The 25,821-nt window shown below is 38.1% G+C and overlaps 1 protein-coding gene across 7 annotated transcripts in view; it reads right to left on the bottom strand.

Moving 5' to 3' along the window:
• The window catches only part of LOC130156627 (BEN domain-containing protein 5), a 965,146-nt gene that overhangs the window by 641,179 nt on the left and 298,146 nt on the right, over positions 1-25,821 (bottom strand). Inside the window, exons 1-2 of one of the 7 annotated variants that reach the window (XM_056355199.1) lie at positions 1,204-1,228; positions 765-804 (exon numbers count right to left, since the gene is read on the bottom strand). The exons of 5 other annotated variants lie outside the window; for them this stretch is intronic. In XM_056355199.1, the coding sequence (XP_056211174.1) occupies positions 765-804; positions 1,204-1,213 (50 nt within the window). In that variant the 5' untranslated portion in view covers positions 1,214-1,228. Of the gene's footprint in view, positions 1-764; positions 805-1,203; positions 1,275-25,821 lie in introns of those variants that run through there. One more of the 7 variants, XM_056355200.1, reaches the window with a different exon arrangement.

Below are 25,821 nucleotides of genomic sequence, written 5' to 3'. Positions count from 1 at the left end.
TCATAAATTAAGTTTTCATATTAGGTAAATCACCAGAGTACTTTGGCACCTAAAATGAGCCAGGAGCCAAGAAACGGAAGCCATATATGTCAAATTTCTGCATGTTTTCTGACAGACCTTAATCTCTTCCCCAGTATGTCCCTTAAGGTGCCATAAATCACTTTATAAAACATAAAGTATATCACTACTGGTTATAAATAGGGAGCTGGGCATCTCCTAGAGTTACCCTTTGAAGAAAAGCCCGCTCTCTGGGTAAAGACTTTGCTTTCTCAAATACTCAACTGAAGTCTGGCACACATTTAGACCTGATACCCACCACTCAAATTGTTAGCAGGTATTAGCTGTCTCGTTACATTAGCCCCTCATCATGCTATCTTGCATCATGCCAGCATATAATGTGATTTAATGGAACATGATGTGACATATGTGATATGACGTGATGTGATGTGACAGCTACCATTTAAAGGGGAACACACCTATTTTCAAATCAGATGTCCATTATCAATTAAAGCTGATCTGGTGATGGTCAGACATTTACGTGTCAAGCCCAAGCAAAACTAACGGGCATGTGTTGCCTGCACTACTGAACTGATGAGCTGGGAATCTGCCAGCTACCCAAATTATCCTTGGGTAATTTGACAGATCTGTAATATAAGCTCTGTGTATCAGTTCCATGTCATATTTGCTCGGTACTACTGAAAGCATGTTTTTGCCATTTTTCTTCTTCATCCATCATAATTAAAATAACCTAAAATGCTGATTACCAAGCTGTAACTTCAGTTCTGTTGTTATCAGCTGCTGTACCTGGTACGTGAAAGAAAGAGAAGACAAAGAATATTATTCTGTAGCTACAGTGAACAAAGTGCTCAGAGCATTGCAAAAATGGTCATTTAACTGACCAGATGCAATGTGGAACTAATATGAAAGTGAGTAAGAGCAGTATATAGCGTAATAAAACCTTTTTGTATTCACTTCTGCACAACAATTTTTCTCCCTCAGTAAAGACATTAAGTGCTCGTGTCATGGTTTAAACCCAGCCAGCAACTAAGCCCCACACAGCCATTCACTCACTCCCCCCTGGTGGGATGAGGGAGAGAACTGGAAGAGTAAAAGTGAGAAAACTCATGGGCTGAGATAAAGGCAGTTTAACAGGTAAAGCAAAAGCCATGTGCACAAGCAAAGCAAAGCAAGGAATTCATTCACCGCTTCCCATCGGCAGGCAGGTGTTCAGCCATCGCCAGGAGAGCAGGGCTCCATCACGCCTAACAGTTACTTGGGAAGACAAATGCCATCACTCCGAACAGCCCCCCCTTCCCTTCTTCCTCCCAGCTTTATATGCCGAGCATGACGTCATATGGTATGGGATATCCCTTTGGTCAGTTGGGCTCAGCTGTCCCAGCTGTGTCCCCTCCCAACTCCTTATCCCCCCCCCCCCCCCCCCCCCCCAGCCTCCTCGCTGGTGGCATTGGGTGAGGAGCAGAAAAGGCCTTGGCTCTGTGTAAGCATCGCTCAGCAGTAACAAAAACATCCCTGTGTTATCAACAGTTTCCAGCACAAATCCAAAACGTAGCCCCATACTAGCTACTGTGAAGAAAATTAACTCTATCCCAGCCAAAAGCAGCACAGCCTGAATGCTTAAAATCAAAAAAGATTTGCATAGGTGCAATGAGATTGTCATAAATCTGTTGTAGGCAACAGTCTATGTAATATATGCATAATTCAAAAGGAGAGAGATTGTAGATGAGTTTAGCGTATAAGTGAAATTCAGACACTGTAGTGCAGCAGCTCTACAATGCATAAGAAACGCATATTATCCTTATGCAGATTAAAGTATTGATTCTTCATCATTCTATAGTTTATCCATTAATATTCATGCAAACCCTCCAGGCTGGTCACCTTGCAAGAATGCACAGAGCACTGGAGGATCAGCTCTGTTTTATGTCGGCATTTCAGTGCTGGAGAGAGGTTTCTGTGCACCACAGTAACATGGCTTCCTGTGAGTGATATGCCTGCAGTTGCTGCTCAGTTGACTGTTTCTGATGATCTTGCTGCTGCTGCAAAAAAGGGTAAAGCTGCTGCCTCTAGATTTCCCGATGCAAAAATTGCACTTCAAGGCCGGATGGCAGCTTGAAGGTCACACACGCTGACGCCTCGTATGCCAGAGACAGGAAGCCTAATTTTAGCCCACAAGAAACTAGAGTGCTGATTAGAAAAAATGAGATTCTATAGTGCTTAAAAAGCTTTACAGGGGAAAATTATTCTTAGCACAAGATATCCCATCATACCTACGGGATGCAACACTTCAAGGATGTCAAAAGAAAAGGTTGCCATAATAGTGGTGGAAATGAATGAAAACTAATTAAACAATTGTCTAAAACAGTGAACGCTGAAAGAAACTGTGGATATAATAGGATTATATAGTGATTTGTTACCTTATGATTATCCAGCCTCACGGGATAATAGAGAAATAAGTAGCAAGCTATGGATCAAAGACATAGGGAATATTTATTGTTTTATTTCCTGGCATAAAAATTTCTACAAAAATCTGTAATGTGAACAGTAGACTATGCCACCTTTTCCTTCCACATGGGTCTGTCTTAAGGGAGAGCCTGTTCTCACCTGGCTTGCCAGGCACAAGTAGACAGGCTGTGTGGTGTCTGCCCAGGACGTACTGCAAAGTGCCAGTGGTTATTTCATGAATTGGAGTCTGGTGCCTTAAGCAAGGAAAGTTGTTTTGTTGAGAAAGGTTGTTTCACAGACAGCCCATTCCATTCATGATCACACATATTTTCCCTTTTTCCCCTTTTGTAGCCCATACCATTCTTGCAAAATATGATGCACTTGCTTTCAGGGAAAAGCAACACTCTCCCTGCACTCATTTTTAAAATTATGCTTAAGACAATTTAGTGGCCAGAAAAGAGCGGGGATAGAGAGGTGTGATGACCAGCTCCTTACAGATCACTTGGAACCACTGTTAAGAATGACACTGGGAATCTCTAGCTGGGCACAGTCCTGGAAGAGCTCAGCAGGGGTTTCATGGCTGCACAGCCAGCTCTGCATTCACACACTGGTTAAATTCAGTATACCAGTAACGCATTGCGCATGATAGAAACCAAAGATCAATGTTTTATTTTCCACATCCTTTGTTTTCATAATAAGGCAGCTTTGAAAAAGCATTTCTTGTCCCTCAGATTTCTTTTGAATTTTCATTTTCCTGTTTACAGTTACATATATTGTTTTGCATTCAGATAGTCTTCACTGAATAATTTTCAGTTCTCAAATTGTTATAAGAATAATTTCTGAACTTCATTTAATGCAATTACGAAACAAGGATAACCAATTCATAAAACATGCCACAAAGATTATTACCAACATTTCCCCTTTCCCAGAGTCCATTTTGCCCGTGTCAAATGATAAGAGTAATGTCAAGTTCCAGGTTTAGTTTTGTAAGTGTTTTTGAGCATGTTTTTCCTAAAGTTTTTAATAGAAAAATTAAAATAAACATGCCATGGAAGGAAGCAATAAGGTTAATGGAAACAGTACCCCATTCAAAAGTTCCAATAAAATTATCCTACAGGCACCCTGCCCACCAGATATGGTAAAATATGTCTGCTTGCATGTGCCTTTTGATGTACACCTGACTTGACACATCATTGGCATAAATTGCAGACTTTATGCTCATTAATCTACAGTGCATTTCTATGGCTTCTTTAGATGACAATTTTGAACTAAAAAATTGCACTGCCTAGATGTCCCTTTACTTCATTCTATATGGAGTTCTTGAAAATGCATTGCAAATAAGCAGTAGAACTGGCAAAAGGAAAACAGTGTTGAATTGTTTGGGGGTTATGTTCCCTCATTTTGCGCCTTCAGGCACAGTTTTGATTTGATTATAATGATATCTTTACCATTGGGGAATGTATGTTCCCATCCATGCTTTCAAAGTTCACATCAAGGTCAGAAATTTCATTTTGGACCTAGACTTCATATTCCAAGTCTGAAAAGTCTGATTTTTTTTCAGCATATAGAGTATGTAATTTCTCAAATTCAGGTAAATTTCAGGTAAAAGCAGTTAACATAAGAAACAGCCATACTGACTGAGACCAAAGACCTTTCTAGCACAGTATTCTGTCTTCAGCAGTGGCCATAACTGGATAAGCAGGGAGAAGTATCATTTATACTTGTCCTATTTTTATATTTCCCCTAATATTCACCCAGGCTCCACTTATTTTCAACTTAGGGACTGCCTGAACCAGATATGATATCTGTGTGTTTAGCTAAACTTCAGTGAATCTCTCCTCCATGAACTTGCCCAGTCTACCCTTAGACCAATACAAAATTTTAGCGTCCATCATTCTTTTGGCAAGATCAACTACCCACTACATGAAATCCACGTCGTTTTATTTGTTTTGAATCTGGCTCCTACTACCTTCATTTGATTTCCCCTGGCTCTTGGACAAGATACTGTGAAGAGAATGTGAACAACTGAGCCTTAACTGCACTGTATATGATTTTACAGACTACTATCACAGCCTGCAGCAGTCCTCTTTTCCAGGCTGAAAGATCCTGATTTATTTAATCATTCCTAAATACAGGAACTCTTCTGTGCTTTGCTTATCTTTTTAGACCTCTCATGGAGCCCTTCTCAGTTCTATTACAGCTTTCTGGAGATAGGGGTGGCCTGCGAGGGTGGCCAAAAATTATTGTCTAGGTGTAGACAGACCATGGATTTTCATATAATACCGTAATGCTATTCTCTGTTTTGTTATTTTTGCTTTTCTAATGATTTTTAACACTTGATTTGCCTTCTAACCATAACTGAGCTGATATGCTCAGAGACTTATGTACTGTAACTGGAATGCCTTACTCCAGAACATTCAGGATAAGGTTAGAAGACATTATCATAAGTATATGAAGTTAGGAATTAGGGGTTTTTTTTCTTATGTGCATCACCTGACATTTACCTATATTGAATTTATCTATTTTATTCTGTAGTCACTCACTATTATCTGATTTTCATTTGTCAAGTAAAAAAAAAAAAAAAAGCTGATTTATCTGTGCATAGTATCAGCATCCTCAAGACACATTATTAAAAAAGAGCTCAGTTTGTCCCATCAACACTGGATAACAGAAATTGCTCCTGCATGTGTCAAGGTACCTGCCCCATCTGTCCATGGTGGTCCCAGCAGGGATTTATTACAGTTTACTTCATAACAGTAAAATCCTTATGGAGGCTCCACTGTACTACATCCCCACTTCTCACGCTTTTGAACACATCTAAGGAAAGCTGCTCAGAAAATCTTCTGCAAGTTTTTAATTGAGCATTAAAATAAAGACACTTTGCAGAAATAGTTCCATTTCTAAACAGTCAGAAAAATTCAGGCAGAATTCTAGCAGACTCTTGTCTGTCTACCATCTCCAAAGATCAATCTTGATTTTTGCTACTAGCTTATAGTGCTGGTCACTCCCAGGTCAACAGGACACTAACATTCCCTAGGGCTTCCAGGTTTCAGTCTCTCTTCAACTAGCTAAAGGTCTTCTGGTAGCCTGTCTGGCTGCTATGGAGCCAAGACTCTTGGAAACTCTGGCAACTGACGAAAAAAGCCGACAATTCTTTTGAGGTTTTTTTTCATTTTAATAAATGGTTTAAACGGGCTGATCAGTTTGTGCTGATGTTATTTATTAGTGGACAAACAAAACTAACAAGAATTGTGTTACTTTCTGCCTGCAATTGCAAGTAGTTTTCAAGGCTTTGCTGTATAGTATCTATTCCTTCTCTGAAAAAAAAAACCAAAATAAAAAAAAACCACCAAAACAACCAACACTTGATTGTCTTTGAAAAGGAAAATAATGTAGGATTTTTACTGTACATAAATATTTGGGTTGGGGGGTGTGTGTGTCTAACTTTAGTTCCAATTTAAAAAAGATTAGGCAAGGAAAATTTGAAAAACTTTTGCAGAACTAAACTCCTGCATAACCTCTGCCATGCACAATTTGTGCACTGGAAGTGAGGAAAGAATGTTTTTGGTTTAGATTCCTGCTAGCTTCACATGATACTTTTTCTTCAATTTCAAAGATGTTAATTACAAATATGTTCATTATTTCATAAGTCACAGAATTAGGATACCTAAAACCAAATCTATAAAGTTGTCAATGGACAGAGAAAATACTTCAGATTTATTTCCTATTTATAGCCTATTTATACTGGTAACTAATTCTTCAGAGTGAAAAGATTACGTATACACCTTTCAATTCCCTAATTAATTCTTTCATTGCCATATAAGGAACTTCACACTTGAATAATCAACTACTTGATGGCTTCCCATAAAAAAATGAAATCAACAATACAAACATCGTTTAGATTCACATAATAAGGGGGAGGAGGGTGACCAACAGACAGAAAAACATCACAAATTTAAATAATTCTAGAGCATATTTTAATTTAAAACTGCCTGGCATACTTGTTGCCTGAAAAGCTTCAGCTATATTGGAATTTCAAAACACCTGTTTTCAGAGCAGCATCTATTTCCTGTTAGTATTTAAAAATATTCAAATGTATCTACTTCTATGGGTGAGAACCACAAGCAGAAAAACCCAGACTTCTAAGCTTTCTTAGGATTCTCATATAGATCTTTTCTCATAGGTCTGCCATATCTTGCTACTCTAATTCATGCAGATGATCTTTACTGCCACTGATTTAAAAGGGCAAATTGAATGATGAAGGGTTGCAGTACAGATCTATTGCATCTCAGATTTCATATCTCCCCAAAAAGCCAAAACTTTTTGGCAGCATCATTAAAGTACCTGCTGTTCTTAAAGTTGAAAATAAAGAATACGCTTCAGCTACTCTTTGACTACACAAATCAGTAGTTGCAAAGATCGTATGATTGTTCTTTTAGTACAGGGAAGATTCTCAGTAGTTTTAATAGAACTATTCCTGTGTGATTTTTATTTTTTTTTAGAAGACAAAATCTAATCATTTTAACCCACAGATTAAAGTGCCTTTCTCCTTCCATTATATAAATCCTACACCAGAGTAGAAGACAAAATCATATCTGTCTCCATTATGACGTGAAATGAGACAGTTTTTATACTATATTGACAGAAATCTTTATCTCCAGGGGCCTGCATTTGCTCTTACTGAAGTTAATGCAAAAAATCTAATTGGTTTCAATGACAGCAGGATATAGACTGAGGCTCCATTCATTGGCCTTTCTGGAAGAAACATAAGGAAAACATTTGTGACCATTATCTCCTCTCTATGACCATTTATCCTGTCTTTTTGGTTTGCCCCATATTTCAAGATTTTAATAGTTAACATCATTGCTGGGGCTAGAAAGAAACAGCCATGTGGGAAATTTATTTCTTGGGCACCTATGAATGACTTTACACTGCCAGATCTCAGAGACTGGTGGCTGGCTGGTCTCCGGCTCTGTTCCACAGTGTCAACTTCTACGTTGGAAATTGTTCATTTCCCGAAAAGATGCACAGAATTATATTTGGGTCTTGCATTAAACATATAGTTGATTTTTATACATGAGCCTGAAAATGCAAAGCATTATATTAACTGGGTTAGATTGTCATGAAAGTACTGAAAGTCAAATTTATAAGGTCAAGCCATACTCCCAACATACTGAACTCTTACAGCATTCTCCACTACTCCTTCACAAAAATAATTGTGCACATCTCCAACCTTTCAAATAAGTACCTATGGAAGACTGTATGACCATCCACATTTCCGCTGAAAAGAAACAAGAGAAAGAGGATTTACCACTTCCTAAAACTTGGTTTTGCAAAATCAAGGCCAAATTGTAGATGCTTGCCTTTGGTTGAAGCTGCAGACATTTAGTAATTCTCACATTCTCAAAAAGCCAATTCTAAATGGCCTCTAAAATTCTTTGGGAATTTCTAAGGCAAATGCAACACAAGTTTGATTCCTAATTGTATTTCATAATATTCATACAAATGGCAGTTTAAAGGCAAAGAGGAAAATAAAAATCTTCAGTTGCAACATCCCAGTAGTAAACATTTTTGCAAATACAGGAGTCTAGGTCTCCCTGTGTGCTCAGCTTTTATTCTGAAAATGAGCACCACAGGCCAGGACAAAGCTGGAGCAACGACAAGAGTATGCACATTACATGGAAACAAGGGAGGGAGAAACATGGAAAAGGCAAAGATGTTTTCACAGCACAAGTCATTTCATATAAAAATATCTTGCTTCTATTTTAATTTTTTCCCCTAGGGGTGTTTGTAGTTGTTGCTTTACTCACCCCACACCCCCACCCCCAATATACTTGAAATAAAGCAGACAGTACCAGTGAAAATTTATGCAGTAATTCAGTGAAGAAAATTAGAAGGGAAGAACAATGGTCCATGGCCAGACAGGAACAGGGAAGCTCAGCCACTATTCCCAAACAGAATGACAGAAAAGGTCAGAATTCACACTGCTTACATTAATATTGCAAACCCACATTTTAAGAATTGGGGAAAAAAACTGAAATTAATTCATTGTTTGCTGGTTTCCATATCCTCAAATCCTCTCAGCAATCAAATCTAACACTAGTACAAGGTGACTATCTCAAGTATCTTTCTAAAAGATTGTCTGATTACTTTGTTCACTCAAACCAAGTGTCTCCACACTGCTAGAAAAAGTATTTTCATAAGTAGAGCCCAGTTGCAATCTAGTCACATACTAATAATACACAGCTCTTTTCTGAGGCATATTATTTACATTATGGATTTATTATTGTCTTCTGTTATGTTGACACGAAATAATCTTTCATCTCCCTCTGTGTTAAAGGAGTGCAAGCGTCCTTTGCTCAGTAAATAATTCAAAGACATATAAATATTTTAAGAACAATAAGCAGTAAATTTTGGAGCAGTGGAAGAGAAGTGAAATTAGTTATTTGTAGCTGAGATCTTGATTGCAGCAGCATAATTGTTTTTCAGTTTTCATTATCCTACAGTGAACCAAATTTCTCCCTTTACTTTCAGGCCCTGAATATTTAGTTTCATCTCCAAGAGTAATTTTTATGAAAAAACACAGAAGCATTCAAGCATGAACTTCCCATGCTTTCAAAATTCCTGTGCAAAACAAAAGGAAATTTACTTTTAATAATTTGTTTGTCCTGCATACATCTTAAGTATGGCATATGAATCTTTTTCATAAATAGTGTTTATGTCTCCTCACAGATTACTTGAATATAATTAACTAGTGAGAAATTTTCAGTCAATATGAGTTTTTTCTTTATCAAGCTGAAAAAACAAAGACGAAAATTTCTAATTCTTTTTATATTCACATAGAAACTACAGTTGAAATGATGAATCAAAACTGACCTACAGTCAAAAATAATAAAAGTTTAGAAAGCTGAATGATGTGCAGACACAGCTAAAATTCATTTGGGAATCACTTATTGCTACTTATTTTTCTGTGATCTGAGGCCGGCCCTCAGATCTGTAATGCAGATCTCCAAATCCTGGAATAAGACAGGCTATAAGGCCTCATAGGAGCTCCACATTAATATTGTTAGTCCATTCGCATGTCATTTTCTTTTCCCTAAAAGATTAGCACAAAATTTGTGTACCCCTTTCTCTTCTCAGTGTTAGATAGGCCTGGTCTAAAACACGTGAAAGCAGTAGATCTTGAGCCTCTATGCAGTAGTGAATTTAAGGCACAGCTGATCCGGTATTAATTGTAAAATACAAAGCATGAAAAGTTTCAGAAAAAGATATAAAGCTATAGATTGCTTTGGTTCATTGCTCACAGAACAAACAACAGCCCATCTCTGAGCAGTCAAGCCCTGTTGCTCCCCCTCTCTCTCTCTGAAAGGATATTTTATAACTGAGCATTTGGCTGCAGTTCTTCAACATGGATTTGACAGTTGCAAACCTCACTGCTACAGACAAGTGGCTAAATCCCCACAAATTTACAGCTTCAATTTAAATCACGCTTCTAAAACACAGACAATGCAAAATCCAGACAATAATCTCTGTTTGATCAGATGTTTTCTATAAAGATGTTTGCAGATATACTTGGGTTAATTGGGGTTTTTTTAGCCATTTATGCACATATTAAAAAAGGAACCATGGCCCGTGCTTTAGTAAATTATAAGTGGGGGACCCCATCCAGCCCCCTTCATCACACTACACTGTGTGATAAATACAGGACTTGGAAATCAGGGAACTCTTTACAGATGAAAAAGAAACATTTTGAGGAGGTGAGATGGCCAGGAGTGTAGAAGTTAGGGATAGACTTCACTTGATTTCTCAAAGCGATACAGCCTTTGAAAAATCTTTGTTGATTTAAAACAAGGAGGTTTTATAAGTTTTGGTTTAAATCCATTTCTCTTCACCCTACTGTGCCTTTCCTTAGCTTTCTCCTGAACATGGCTTGTTATCCTTTGGGTTTTTTCCTCTTCCTGTTTGTTTTAGAAGCTGAGGGTTATATATATTAACAAAAAAAAAAAAAAAAAGAAAACCACCAAAAAACACTCTGAAGTCCAGCAGAAGTTTAGTAGCTTCCCCTGTGACCTTGATACAGATCAAGGACAGACTTGACATAAAACTGCTGAAAGACAGTAGCAACAAAAATTGGAAACATCCCATTAGAAAGGACAGGAGAAATAACCCCTTCAATCCCCAGAAATATCGGAGATAAAATTGATACATTTGCCTACTCCCAAACATAAAAGCAACTATTTCAGTGCTGCAACTACCTTTTCAAACATGTTTCTAACCCTACAAGAAAGCAGACTGTAAACTGGTGAACAGATTCATCAACCAGTAAAAAGAATTTAAATTACTGATGTGAGCATTTATCAAATTATCTAAATTTATCTAATTTTCTCATGAGAATTTTAGCACGCTATATTTTCAAACCCAAACCAAAGTACTGGAATATACCTAACCAATATTATTCCAGCTCCAGACATCTAAGGCCAGACAGATATTTCCCCCTCATACAGCACCTTTACAGGCCCTTGCTTTGGTAGCTCCCAGAACATCTGTAGAGGATTGTACCTGGAAAACTGCAGGACCAGGTGGCTTTTAAATTTTGACCAAATTTCAAACTTAACTCCCTGTCCTGGTTAGTCTACAACCTCTATCTTGTAATTTTTGGTCAGACACGGTGTTTCAGATTAGTTTTATTACAACCAGAGTGACAGTTGAGGGTCCATTATATGTATCACAGTGAAATATTTGAAAAAAGATTACTGTGGGAACTTCAAGAAATTATCAGCATAACCATGGATTTTGTTTAGATTAGTTTATGAGGAAAAAACATGATAACAAGACATCCTAATTGACTGTATCCCATGGACTTTAAAAGTGTCAGAGCAATTTAGCCTTTAAAGCACTACATAAAATATTTTATCACATCTTTGCCTCAGTAACTTTAATAAACTACACAGCCTTCAGGGACCAGGCTCCTTATAAATTAACTGCCTTCAACTTGCTGCACAAGGGTCTTTATCTCTTGTCAGCTTAATTATGTGTTTAATTTTATTTTTAACATTTTTTAAAATGACCCACACCAAGAGAAGCCTAGATTGTTTAATTAAACAAATGAATATGGTTATATCTAGCATGATCAAAGCACTCATTTGTCATACTAATGTTTTATATGGAGCTGATAGTTCCGTTGTAGTACCAATACACTAGTTTAGACTAAAGTTTATCAGCTCACCTTTCCAGCAATAATTTAAATTTTAACTTTGTTCCATCACCTTCCTACAACTAATTGGCTGTAGCTTTTCCCCAGTGTCTCAACAGAAGCTAGACTCTAATAAAGTTATTAAGCAATTACTAATAAATTATTGCTTATGCATGTGTGTTCCAAATTTACACTCTACTATAGAAAGCAGCAAATGAGTGTTTCGGTAGCAGAACACAGTTGCACAACACTTAACTTTTCAGCAGCAAGATTTCTATTTTAAATATGGGACTAAAATAAAAAAAAAGTATTAGGTGTTACAGATCTACAGTAAAACCTGGAAGGAAGACCTTATCTGAGGCTTGAGGTGCTTAAGAACAGCATCACCACTAGCCAGCACCTGGAGTGAAACACGCTGTCAACACAACACAGAGGGAAAGAAGGGAGAGGTCCAGGAGCCAGGCTCCAAGCTCCGAGCTGCACAGCATCAGCCTCCTTCGATAGCATTCTTTCCTGTGATCCCCAAGCAAATCCTTTCTCACAAAATTCATCAAGAGGAAGGGCATCACAGCTACAGCACTGACACTCAGGACATGCAAGTCTTTCTCCCAAATCCCACCTGTCCAATAAGACCTCAACCCATGCCTCCAAGTGCATTAGCCACTTACGGTATAGGGTAACATAACAGGGAGGAGAGACTCAGTTCTTTCTGCTGTTAGTTGCATGAAGTGGGAGGAGAAAGGAGGGAAATAAAGATTCCCAGTTCTAGCCCTCAGGACAACACCTACAATAGGGGTCTGTATCGCACTATATGATCCCAAGGACTGTTTCACATTTTACACTGAAATGTCATAAAATCAGAACAAAATAATTAGACACTGGGTCATTCTAACACCCTGTGGCAACACAGAGCGACAAGGTTGCAGTCAGGCATACATTCACTTTCACTTTGTTGCAAAAAAGTGAGAAGATCTGATGGGAGAATAATCCTCTCACCTTTCTCTTCCAAAATAACCTCTAGATCAGAGACCTCATCCAGGAATGAGACCTAGGTCTCACACACTCAGGGGAAGCGCTCCAAACACTGAACTACTGCATACCAGCAGTGCAGAAGGAAGGACAACAGCAGCACAGTAGTTTTGGGTTGGAAACAAGAGGTATTTGATACCTAAATTCAGTATGGCTTCTCAAATGCAAAGTTACAGTGAAAGGATAACACACTCGAGGCACCAAGTACTAAGCCCTTTATGTCAGCTGTATTTAAGTTACCAACTTCCACATTTGAGAGAGTAAGGAAGTAAGAAAGGGAGCTAATGGGATTTTGAGGAGACCCAAGGCAAAGGAAGCACTTTGGGAGCTGATGGGAAGGCACAGCAGCAATGGCACCCTGTCTTTCTGGAAGCTGTATCTCATTTTGGGGGCTCTCCATATTCCCACTTTCCCCCTAGCATCAAGCTTTTTCCATTGTACTGTTATTAGTATTTCAGTCTCATGATTTTTCAGCAAATATTTTGATTTTTTTTTTTTTTTTTTTTGGACTGACCCATGACCTGTGAACGCCAGGACTGGCGATAACAATATGGTAAATTTTCCTGCTTTAACATTAACATATCTTATTTGTCCCTTGCAAGAAACTCCTTGAAAGTCATAATCATGTAACACAGTAAAGAAAATCAGTTGTTTCATACACTGAAGTCCTGTAACAACCTTCGTTCACCAGCCATGTAACAGAGTCCATGGAAGCCATGACAGCAGGTGTATGTCTGGTAATATGATGAAGGGGTAAGCACAAGCTGTTTCCCTACGAAACCATACAGTATCTGGTCACCAGGTTCACCACTTCTAGAAAACAGAGCAGTAAGAGTGGCTAATGGTGACAAAAACCTTCACATCGCTGAAATGCCAACTATCACAATGGCTAATTTGTACCAGGGCTTTTTCTAAATATGGATTTGAAACTCAGGTCGGTGGAAGCCAAATTTATATTTTTCGAAACCTTCAGTGCCAGGATGACACCAGGCAATAGATGGGAACAGTACATAGTGACGCAAGTTTGATTGATGATGGCTGCACTGTGCATGTGATATGCACAGTAACTTCAGAAAGTGATAGAAAGCACCTAGAAAAAGTCCACTTTGAAGGTTAAAGCTGACAGAACCTTTATATACGTGGGAAGATGCCAGTGGAAGAGCAATAACTTTTAAGAAAGCCACAAGTAAAAAGCTGAAAAGTACAATTGCAAGACCTTGTGGAATTTATGGCTTGCTTGGTTAATATGTCTGGCTGGCTGACTGATAGTTCCATTGTGGTAATAATACAATAGTTTAAAGTGAAGTTCAACTGTCCATCTTTCTAGACAAAATGTAGAACTTTCACTTTGTTTTACAGTGCCCCTCAGACCAGCAACAAATGACTGCCAGTTTTCCCAAATACACTGCAGGTGCTAATAAGTTATTAGCCAGTTAGTTTTTTGCCACATGCATCTAGGCATACCAGTTAGTACATGAAATTTAAAGACCCATTTATACTTAATAGGAAAGTTTGAGATTGAGAAGGATTTTAGCTAGAATGCTTGTTTATATAAAAGCCGCATTTTGGCATTTTCTTGCACTTCTTTTTTGGAAGCCCTTTAGTTTTGGAAATTTCATTTGTTTCTCTGCTTTTGTCTTAATTTGAAACCATTATGCTTTACTCGTTACTCTCCATAGAAATGTATTATTTTATCAATGAAGCATGATGACTTCAAGGAAGAAAGAGAACAATCTTTTCAAGATTAAAATGTCAAAATCTTGTTTTAGTATAAGCACACTGTGACAACTACATATCTCAGGGGTAAATGCACTGACCAGGCAATGGACTGAACCATCAAATGAAAGAAAAGAATTGATTTAAAAGGTACTATCCCAGTTTCTCCCTAGCTGCATTAAAGGTATGATTGGCAGCACCCTCTTTTCAAGCTTCTTGAATCTTATCTACTAAGAGTGGGTTTCCGTTGTCAAAATTATGATTAACAATTGAAGCCAAAACTCCCCACAATAACCATTCAGACACTAAGATGCTCCTTTGATTGTTGCATGAATTCTGACCAGATTACAAAGTCTCATAAAAATCACAATTTTCTCATCTCTGCACAACTGTGTTAAAACCTCAACTAAACTCCCCAAATATTAGTCTTCTAATTTGTGGCAGTCATCATGTTTTCCTCTTAGGTTCAGTTGCTGCTCTGGAAAATAAGCCAAAAGCCATTCCTCCCATAGTCCTGATTTCTCTGTTCTCAATGATGAAGCACTGTGGGGGAGGAAGCCTTCCGAAGGTAGAAGACAAGAGCTAGATCTAAAGAATTAAAGGAAGGAAGGAAAAAGTGACACAGACTGCTCAAGAAACAGCTTAAAGATAGGAGATTGTACCTAATGGCCTGTCCACTCCACTACGGAACGCCAGAACTGGGTTTATAGCTGGGTATCAGAATGGCTTAGCCACTTCAGCCCCTGCATACCTTTGTCTCAGAGATGGGTATTCAGATACCCCACAGTCCCTGCCTCAGAAGTGCCATGCTGCTGGCCAAATGAAAGCACCTCTCATCTGCTCATGAGGCATATACAAACCAAACATCTGGTATCATGCCTGTATGCAACAGGGTGTCCAAATCAAGATTGTCCAACATCCTTAACCTTGACCGTTTACATGGAGGTGACTGTGCTGTCTTAATAGTGCTCCCTTTTTATAGATTGATGTAGTTATATTTTTATATATACACACATCTAGGCAGCCCATTAGATTAAATAATTACTTCATATCTATCGGGTGGGGGTGAAGCAATCCTCACTTACTGCAGCTCTAAAAAAAAAATAGCATACTGTAAATTACATTTGCTTTTATACATCAGAAGAATCAGAGTCCCACTCCACTTGCTAAGAACATCATTATTTCTAGTAGCATGCTATACTACTTTTACTTATAGTGCAGGAATGGTTTTCTTAAGCAGTAGTCAGCAGCTTTCAGAAGTTAAGTGTGTCATGTAAAGTCATCAGCTATTTTACTTAAATTGAGAACTCCATTCTAGGTCAGTACCAGTTAAATGTCCATTTTATTTCTTCTATGCCTTTCTCATTTGCTGAAAGCTTGAGCAACAGCACACCTTAGGTTAATCCTAACATTTTAATTAGTTTGGAGCCGACAGCTATTTGTACTTTCGGTAACAAATTTTAGAGTCACTGGAAAGTAGATTAGTCTGTAATTTAGGAAAGCTTGTTCATGTGTTTCATTTCTCTGTGAAAGACAGACACGCTCATGAGATTAAGCTCTAGCCTGGCAGAGAACTGTTTTTGCTAGCACCTATTTGCTTCCGATGTCATAAATCACGTTTAAACCCTGACTTACCTGGCCTGCTGGTGGCAAATAGTCAGCATAAGACACACACTCATTTGCAGGTAGAGTACTCTGAGAAGTATTCCCATTTTTGGAGATACTGGCTAGCTGTTGAACTGATTTAGCCTTCCTTAGTTCTTTTCTTGTCATACATGTGCTGCTCCAATACAACTGCCTATGGAGGCTGCTGTGTTTACAAGCAAATTAAGTTGGTCGGGACACCATCTTTCACACCTCTTGCTTGTCTACCTCTACATACATATTTCTAGAAGAAATGTATTACCAGTACTCTTAGTTATGTTAAGCTACAGGACATCATTCATGACAGAAAGAAAACTAATGTACTCACAGGTAAGGTCTTGTTGGAAGGGTTGTGGTTTGGGTTTTTTTGTGGTCTGTTTCTTGGGATTTTTTTGGTGTTTGTTTTTTGGGTGTTTTATATATACATATAAGATATTGAGAGGAAACCGGTTCTTCAGATATAGAAAGTGGCCATGGCAGTTTGACCGGGTCATGTCAGATTTAGCCAGTGACAAAAAATTATGCACCAGTCATCATTCTTCAATATATACTCCAGGGAACGAGAGGGAGATGAAAACCTGTTCCAGAGCATACAAATAGTCTTTCTTTGTAACTCTAGACACTACACACACACACCTGGGTGGGTGTGTGGTGGTGTTTTTTTCAGATGTCTTACAATATTGTAAAATTATAATTTTGAACTTTACAAATTCATTCACTGCTGTACCATCAGATTTCAACCTCACATGTGCTTCCATAAATAAAATAGGAATGCTTTTGCTGTTACAGACACTGGAAATGACTAGATAATGCATTTCACAGCCATGCCAATGGTTATTTTCTTTCACTCATCATCTTTTGTTCACTGCCAGTTATTTCAGTTGGCAGATGTAGTTTCACAATCCTCTATAATTGTATCTGCTAGCATTGCATAGCTGAAAGTTCCTCCCAAGAGCATCTTTAGATATTTCTTATGTCCACTGCAGGTCTGTTTCCCATTAGTTATTTCCTTACAGAATAATTTCTTCAGTAAATGCCTCTTATCCAACTGTGGAAGGCTTTATCTGACTGTGATAGGAAATGGTACCACACATTCCCTTTTCAGCTTCTGGCTAGCCTGGCACAAAAATGAAGTGACTGTGCTCCTCAATAAGAGCTCAACTAACCCCGCTGCAGATGTTTCTATATTTTCTCTTTCTATAATATTCGTTCATATTCCCACAGGCGTTGGCCAGAGAAGAGCCTATCAGAGGTTCTCCCTACCAAAGGGGAAAAAGGAGCAGAATAATGTAGAATATGCTAGATCAGATCAGTTTAGTGCCCAGTAAACACACATCTAACTACACATTGATTTAAAACATTTTAAGAAATTATACAGGTATTTTGACAGTGGGTATAAACAAGTGATACATTACAGATGTTAGAACAGATCCAGTAATTCATCCAAAGTATTTTTTCTACAAAATACAAGCTTTTTTACTTAAACGGGGATATTTATTTTACCCTGGCCCTATAAGTGACCAAACACTATCTAATCAACATTTAACATTTTCCCCACCATTTAGTAAAGGTATTTTAGTCTACTTTTGGCAATTGATTTTATTAATAACAAAAAATTCCATTTCTCTTGCTAGAAATATTTTGAAACCCCATGCATATATACACACAGCAAGTGAGTACACAACTGTTGTAAATACAGTGGAAAAACTTAAAATTTAGCCTTTGCTAAAATGCAATTTGATTTTTCAGTTATATTAGAGTCATTACAAACACTAATCTACAGCTGGTAGTCAACTGTTCCCTCACTTCTATGCAATTAAAGATGGGTATAAAAGTCTAAAAAAATGTGGAAATGCTATTAAAATTTAAATATAAAAAAATACTGCTGAAACCTTATTTTTTTGAACATATAATGAGGACCTATTTGAATTAGAACCTATTTCTTATATCATTGAATCACAGATTCATAGAATGGTTTGGGTTGGAAGGAACCTTTAAATATAATCTAGTTCCAACCTCCCTGCCACGGGCAGGGACACCTTCCACCAGACCAGGTTGCTCCAAGCCCCATCCAGCCTGGCCTTGAACACTGCCAGGGATGGGGCATCCACAGCTGCTCTGGGCAGCCTGTGCCAGTGGCTCACCGTCCTCACAGTAAAGCTTATATCTTCCTTATATCTAATCCAAATCTCCCCTCTTTCAGTTTGAAGCCGTTCCCCCTTGTCCTATGGCTACATGCCCTTGTAAAATGTCCCTCTCCAGGTTTCTTGTAGCCCCCTTTAGGTGCTGGGTGGCTGCTATAAGGTGTCCCTGGAGCCTTCTCTTCTCCAGGCTGAACAACCCCAACTCTCTCAGCCTGGCTGCACAGGAGAGCTGCTCCAGCCTCTGATCATCTTTGTGGCCCTTCTCTGGACTCGCTCCAACAGGTCCATGTCCCTCTTATGTTGGGGGCCCCACAGCTGAATGCAGTACTCCAGGTGGGGAATCACATGAGCATTGTAGAAAGGAAGAATATCCTCCCTTGACCACACTTTTGATGCAGCCCAGGTTATGGTTGGCTTTCTGGGCTGCAAACATACATTGCCAGGTCATGTTGAGCTTCTTGTCCACCTGCACCCGCAAGTCCTCCTCCTCAAGGCTGCTTTCAATCCATTCTCTCTCCAGCCTGTGTTTGTGCTTGGGATTGCCCCAATCCGTGTGCAGGACCTTGCACCTGGCCTTGTTGAACTTCACGAGGCTCGCAAGGGCCCACCTCTCAAGCCTGTCAAGGTCCCTTTAGACTGCACCCCTTCCCTCCAGCATATAGATTGCACCACACAGCTTGGCACCATCAGCAAACTTGCTGGTAATAAATGGTTTACTGTAATCTGGATCCCAGTCTCCTGCTTTGTACTTCTGACATACGCTGTAATAAGTATTGCAGGAGAAGAGACACCCATCTACCCCAACCAAATTTTTATACTCTTGCTGTTATTATTTTCCACTTCACTTTACGTGGGTTTCTATTTATGACCTTATGAGCCCCAAACAATTTCTGGTCTAAGGAAGAAGGGAAGTAGAAGAATAATATTTAGAATCATTAAAGGGAAATTGTATATTTGCTCATCCCACCCCACTCTGCTTCTTGCATCAAGTGATGAAAATACTAGTCTTAATTACCGAATTATATTCAGCGAGTTTTCAGTATGTTTCCCCTCTTCACTCACTGTACCCAGTGGGCAGAGGAAAGATTCTCCAGTCAGTACTTATTAGATTTGCTAGTTAGTGTAGGATGTTTTCTCATTCCCAGAATATAATTCAGGAACTAAAACTACAGAAACACTGGACTTCTCATTGGAATAATTTGTAATTTATACCTAGATTCTTTTCTAAATTAGCAATAAAAAGAGAAACACAACAAAAAACCTGCAGAAAATCTACCCAAGATGAATGACTATAACTAGACCAGAGGAAATGTTTCTAATTTTAAAGGTATTTAAATTTTTCCTTAGGCAGTTTAAAAAAATACCCATCGTTCTTTGCAAAGTATACTTAAAAATGAAAGCACTATAAATTTATTTTTACAGACAATGAGCAATCAAAATTTATAAGGCTCTCAAAATATTAATTAAAATTTAATATCTTTTCTTGAAAAAGGTGGTAAGTTCTTTTATGTACCTGAAAATCTTCATTTAAAAAAATCCTCCTCTTTTGCAAGAAAAATCGTTACATTAAGAAACATCAACGAGGTGTAACAATAAACTATTCTTGTGATTTACATTCTTTCATTCAGAGAAGAAAATTCACTACATCATAATAAAACTAGTTGCTCACTTCAGGGCAGCAGCTGTACCAAACCCTACACAGCATAAGATATTGGGATGCCTCCTGTCAAGAAAATGGAAAGAATAGCTAGTCTAACAGCATCCAGCCTGGGAAATACAGATACTCACCAGTATCTGGAAAAGCTACCCAGCAGTGATATTACAACAGAGACAAGTAGTATAACCCACTTCTCAATCCTCTAGTCAATTGGAGCTGTGAAGTGGCACCTTGTACTTCACTAATGTGAAACTCTCAAGAATGTCCAACAGTTGGGTGCTGTTAAGTATTTTGCTGAAATCTAAAGTCCTTCAGCTAGAAAGCCTAATAGGATATGTATGAAAATCATGCTAAGTATTACTAAGGATGTGACAAATCATATGATAGGAAAAGCTTCAAAGCCCAGCAGCATGTGCCAATCTGTGCCCTGATTACTGATTAACATTCGGAAACATTTCAGAGAGAAGCCTGACTCGACAGGATTGGAAGTGATATATGTTATGAGAGAGGTACATTCATTTTCATAAGTGACTCTTCAGAGACTTTTGATAATTCCCAGAGGGACCTCCCTCTAATGATTTAACAAAGTGATCAACGATCAAGGCACCTAGAATTCATGAACAGCATGACACTGCCTCCCTTTCATGTCTGACATCCTAAGGACAAAGAAACTATGAAAGGTTCACAGCCGTAACAAAACTGAGAGTTGTTAAAACACAGCACTAGAGTGGTAATGATGGCAGTTACAAAGGAATTAGCCTGAACTCAGCAAAACTTTCCATAAAACAAACTATTCTAGAAAAACTACTCTCTAATGTTCTTCAGTATAAATCAATGATACCTTTCACACAGGTCCCACATTCCTCCATTATGACTCCACTAACCTATATTAGTTGGATTACCGTTTGATACTCAGATCAGTGAGGCAACTTCAACATCCAGTCCTTTTGTTACGCATTACCTGTAAGACTGCCCAGCTACTTTCAGTTGCTGCTGCTGTTTTCTTTATGTTCACTTTTCAATAACATTCAGCACAGACTGACACAGTGTCATGACAAAGAAAAAAAAAAGTATGCTTTATTATGCCATATTCAGTACTCCAGAATGCCATAAGAGAGGAGTAACATGCTGTACTAGGTGTTGTTTACTATGAAGATCCTACAATTTTTGCTAGAACATTACCAACTACTAAAGAACTCTCTGTGCATTCATAAATCTGCAATATAAAGAAACCATGGACTGGTACACATAAAAAAGAAACTAACGGGACAAGAAGTCACTAGGAAAATAATATTAATACTGTATCAGCTTCTCATGAAGCTCAGACAGACACAAAAAGGAGGAAGTGAAGCTGAAAGGGATGCTACAGCCCATATGGTACCATAAGAAAAATTCTTCCTAGAGATCAGCATCTGGGGCCAGCAGATGCCAGGTTTGCCTAATGAGAGGCCACAGCAGTTAACAACACTATGGCAGGTTGAAGGGCAAGGGAAACAGACTGATTCTTAAGTACAATCTACAGCAGCAAAATGCAGATCTATATAAAAAAGCTATTGCCACAGCAGATAGGAACACTGCAATCATATTAAAAGAGAAGAAAGTAACTTAAAAAATCTTAACCATCAGACAGGCGTTTACGACTCCCATATACTGCAATCGAGCTTTGTTAGCAATGCACTATTTGTGTATGATAATGAAGCATAAATTTTTCTGGCACATATGGAATTGGATCCTAGACCCTTTCCCACATCCCTATTACTTAGCAGTTACTAAAAATCAGGTTCACTGACTTCAATATGATGTTTGCCCAGATTCTGTTTCAAGTCCTTTCTTTTCACTCTTGAAGGAGTTAGGCTCATTTGCCTAATTAAACTGCTTTGGTTGTTAAGAAGGCGAGAACATGTTCCAGCAAGTCAGGATACATTTCCTTGAGGAACAGGAATTCTGGGAGTTCTTTTTCTATTAATTGATCCATTTATGTAACTACAAGAACTATGAGATAAACATGCACTGAGTAATATATAATTTTATGGCAAAACAGGTAAATGTAGCTTAACCTAACGCAACTGAAGCCTACAGAAAGCACTGGCAGCGACCTCTGTTAGAGCACCTTAGGATCTGGCACTGAAGCTGGAAGATCTGAGGGGCAGTTACTAAGTAAAGAAACCAATAAATTATGTCAACTGAAATGTGTGGTCTTTCTGCTGTTATGAATGTTTTTCAAAACAATATTTGAAATGTTGCCTTAAGGGAACCCTGATCAGTTCAATATATTTCATAGAACTTTCAAAAGCCAGTTCCATGCCAAGCATTGAACTATTTACTTTTTTTTTTAAGGAAAAAAAAAAAAAAAAGCTGCTTAACATTACTAAACATTGACTGTGGAAATGAGGTTCAGGTAAACATTACATGATTAGACCCTGACCCAATATATTATAAAATATATATATTTAAATAGAACATAAATTCTTTTTAACAAAGATGAGACACTTGTGAACAGATGAAGAGTCTAGACTGATATTTTATTCATAATTTAATAATGCTGCTGTTTGTATTCTCCCCCCTCTAAGAGAAGATTATACCCAGAATTGCCATCAAGACAAGAAGCACTTCAAACTACACAAAGATTTGCACTTTTCAAAACTCTTTGGCATTTGAACATAATGTTTTGTTAAAGGTCCTCTTTGTGCCCATGAGACAGATAGGATCCCAGTTCGTGCTCTTCCTCTTTTATCCTTTGTAGGACCTTGCACCATTTCTAAACAAAGAGTTTCTAACTTCTCAGTGGACAAAATCCAAACCTCTATGAAAACAGAGAGAGAGAGAGAATACTCCTTGTCCATAGGAACGTTTTGATAAGGACCTCTGTAGCATGTTGACTGCAGCTATTCTTAGTTTTCATTCTCTTTCCATTTTATTCCATCACTGTCTTTCCTCCTAAATTAACACAAATGTCTTGCAAAATTTATAGATCTGGCAGAAAATTTTTATTTTGAAGGCATTGTAAAAATAGGTCTATTTTTAATGTTTTGCTAGCTGCTTGGTAGGTTACACACAAACCCACAATGGAAAACACTGCAAGTAATTTTCAGTGAAAACTCTTTTGGTAACCCCTGTCTAAAATTTGATTACTGTATTTGGTACATTGATTTAGCAATGGAAGTAATAACAATATCATCATTTTAAACTTCCTTGCAGGAGTGTTGTAGAGATACACTTAAAAGTTCATGTTTGTGTAGTTTTCCCTGTCTGCTTTAAATTATGAAATGCATTATTTAAGAAGAGTGATAACAGGTTTAATTGCAAATAAAAACAGGGTGTATCTTTGAAAAGTGCCCCTGTGAGACGTTACAACTAAACTCAGTACTATAGGAACAGCACATAAAACTTGACAGATTATAGAAAAAAGCCTAGTGACAGTTTTCATGGTCTGTTCACTCAATATTGCATTTCTGAAGAAAGCAGTCTTAGTTCAGTTTGCTCAGTGAGGCACAGAAATGCTTACTGCTATTTATGTGTACTTAGAAGCTCCTATTACAGACTAAGGCCTCACGCTGCAAGGTGCTGTACAAATATAACAAAAAGACTGGCCCAGCTACAAAGGATGGATGATGTGAATATTATAGATATGCTCTGTTTACATTTGTATTGAATGCTTATTTTAAGATTCTTCAGTTCAGACACTTCCTGTCTAGCACCAGCTACTTCTAATGTCCTACTGAATTCACCAGTGGTACCACAACAGCTCACACCGACCCGCTGTGTATGACTCCCACTAACGGTGCCCTTGTTCTGGAGGAAGTGGGCAGGAGATGGGTGCCTCCTATTTAGCTCTGATAACAATCCATAACTGATGCAAACAACATATTCTCTTCCCTATCCTTCAGAAATGGATTCCAGAGCACACACACACTCTCCTAGGACATACAAAAAAGTTAACAACTGGCATATTCTGCACTAGATTTAGGGTCAGGTTTTACTGCCACGCAAGCTAGCTGATTTGGTTTTAACAGTATTTTAAAAAGTGATAACAATATCAACAATGGGACTAGACTTGATTTATTATGCAGATACTGCTGCCTGATAGAGAACCTGCTTTACCTTCCATTCATTTCTTTTGTCTGATGTATTTAAAAGCTCAAGACGCAGTTTTAGCCTGATAAATGCTTTTTTTCTTAAAGCTTTAAACTCAAACTTCCAGAATGTATGATGAGGTATGCAATGTTTTCAATCCATCTCCCAACTATCATGATGTGACTTTGCCTTCCATCTTAGCTGTCTCTCACTTATAAAGCCCAAAAATATAATTAGTGTATCACTCAGCACTCAATGGTACATTCTTTATGTTCATGTAATTTATCTCCAATTTGTCAAAACTACTGTCAAATTGCCTATCGCTACATGGTGCCTTATTCTAGGTATGTCCATTGATATGAAAGTCTTGAAGTCAGGCAGATGGCTTTGTGAAGTAAAGACTGTTTTGCCTCAAGCAAGAAGCTTGTAGATTAAAAGAAAGGTTAATTCAAAAATAATTCAAGGTAAAGATAAAAATTTGACAGATGTGTGCAGTTCTTTCACCAATCCCTTTTTCCATCATGTCACTGTGGTATTTATATATTCTAGATCATACCTATGTGAAAGTGTACAAAATTTATCATGGGAATGAGGATCTGAAATTAATTTCTAATCAGCAAAGAATATCCTGACATCACTGGTAGTCTAAACTCCCTTAGCCCATAGGCCAGGAATAATCCCAGCAGCTCTGCTTTCAAAGTCCTATGAGCAGATATTGTAGAGACTTCGTGGTATAGATTATCTGGTTTGGCAGTATCACATTCCGCTTATGTGGAATGTCAGTGTAGGCTTGTGAAATGATCTTTAAAAAGCAAATTAATTTTTAGAAAAATGCTATCTTCTAAAGGAATGTAATCAAAATGTTGCATGGAAAGTTGCAATGCCTCCTGGTTTCAGAAATGTAGTGAAGAGAAGAACAATCTTCTTTGTATCTGCCTGGTTTATGTTTAAAGGTTCTACAGATGTAATTAAGAAGTACTTGCAAGATGTCTTGCGCCTGTCCGCTTTGGAGGGAAGAGAAAGAAGCAAGCAATATTCTAGCAGAGTAACAAATCAAAATATTATTCCAAATTGACCCTACCAGCTATGTCCCACTCATAGCCAAGGGGCCAATATAAACATTTACGATTTAAAAGCTTATCTTAAAACTAGGGCTTTTTTAACCAAAATAAGCATTAATGAATGTTGCAATGAGGAGCTTGGAGGTTTGGTTTAAATAAATATCCACATCTGGCAGCTAACTATAGGACCATCATATAAGAAGAGACTTTATTTTGATGCAAGAGAACCTTTTTTAAGTAACTGGATCTTGGATGCTCAAAAAAGCATTACTACTCCTGCTTAGATGGCTTGGAAACGTCTTCAACAGCCTTTTCCATGGTGTTTTGGCATTGTTTTAGTAGTGGTTTTTTATGTCTATAGCTCTATTTTAGAATTGTTTCAAGTAAACCAAACAACGCTTTGAAACAAGATAATTTGTGACATATGTTCTTTGTGATTGTGCCTCAGATTTAACTACAACAATTTTAACACACCAAAACAGGTTTTTGATAATGCTTTGTTAGATTATATCTCAGGTTTCACACTGTTTTGCTTCAGGAAAAGGAGATGACTTGTACCACAATCTTTTCACTCCGAACTGTTGAGGCCTGGGTTTTTAGGACCGCTGAGCACTGTTCCTCTCAGCTTTGCGATGCCCACCAGGTTTATTCACTGCCTATGCCATCACAGCAGCTTGTGTGTAAAAATCGCAGCAGAGGTAAAACTTTCAGTTTGCCCACACAGCTCCTGCACTGGCATCCAGCCCCTGCCAGGCAGCACAGGGCAGGGGTTACGGCAGCCAGGGAAGCTCGCTCTGGATTTGGCTCAAGCCACTGGGCTCTTAGATCCTACATCTAAACTCA

This window comes from Falco biarmicus, chromosome 11 (assembly GCF_023638135.1).
Source record: "Falco biarmicus isolate bFalBia1 chromosome 11, bFalBia1.pri, whole genome shotgun sequence".
In the NCBI taxonomy this organism is placed as follows: Eukaryota; Metazoa; Chordata; class Aves; order Falconiformes; family Falconidae; genus Falco; species Falco biarmicus.
Note: the sequence above shows the minus strand (reverse complement) of the source record. Positions and strands in the feature narration are given on the sequence as shown.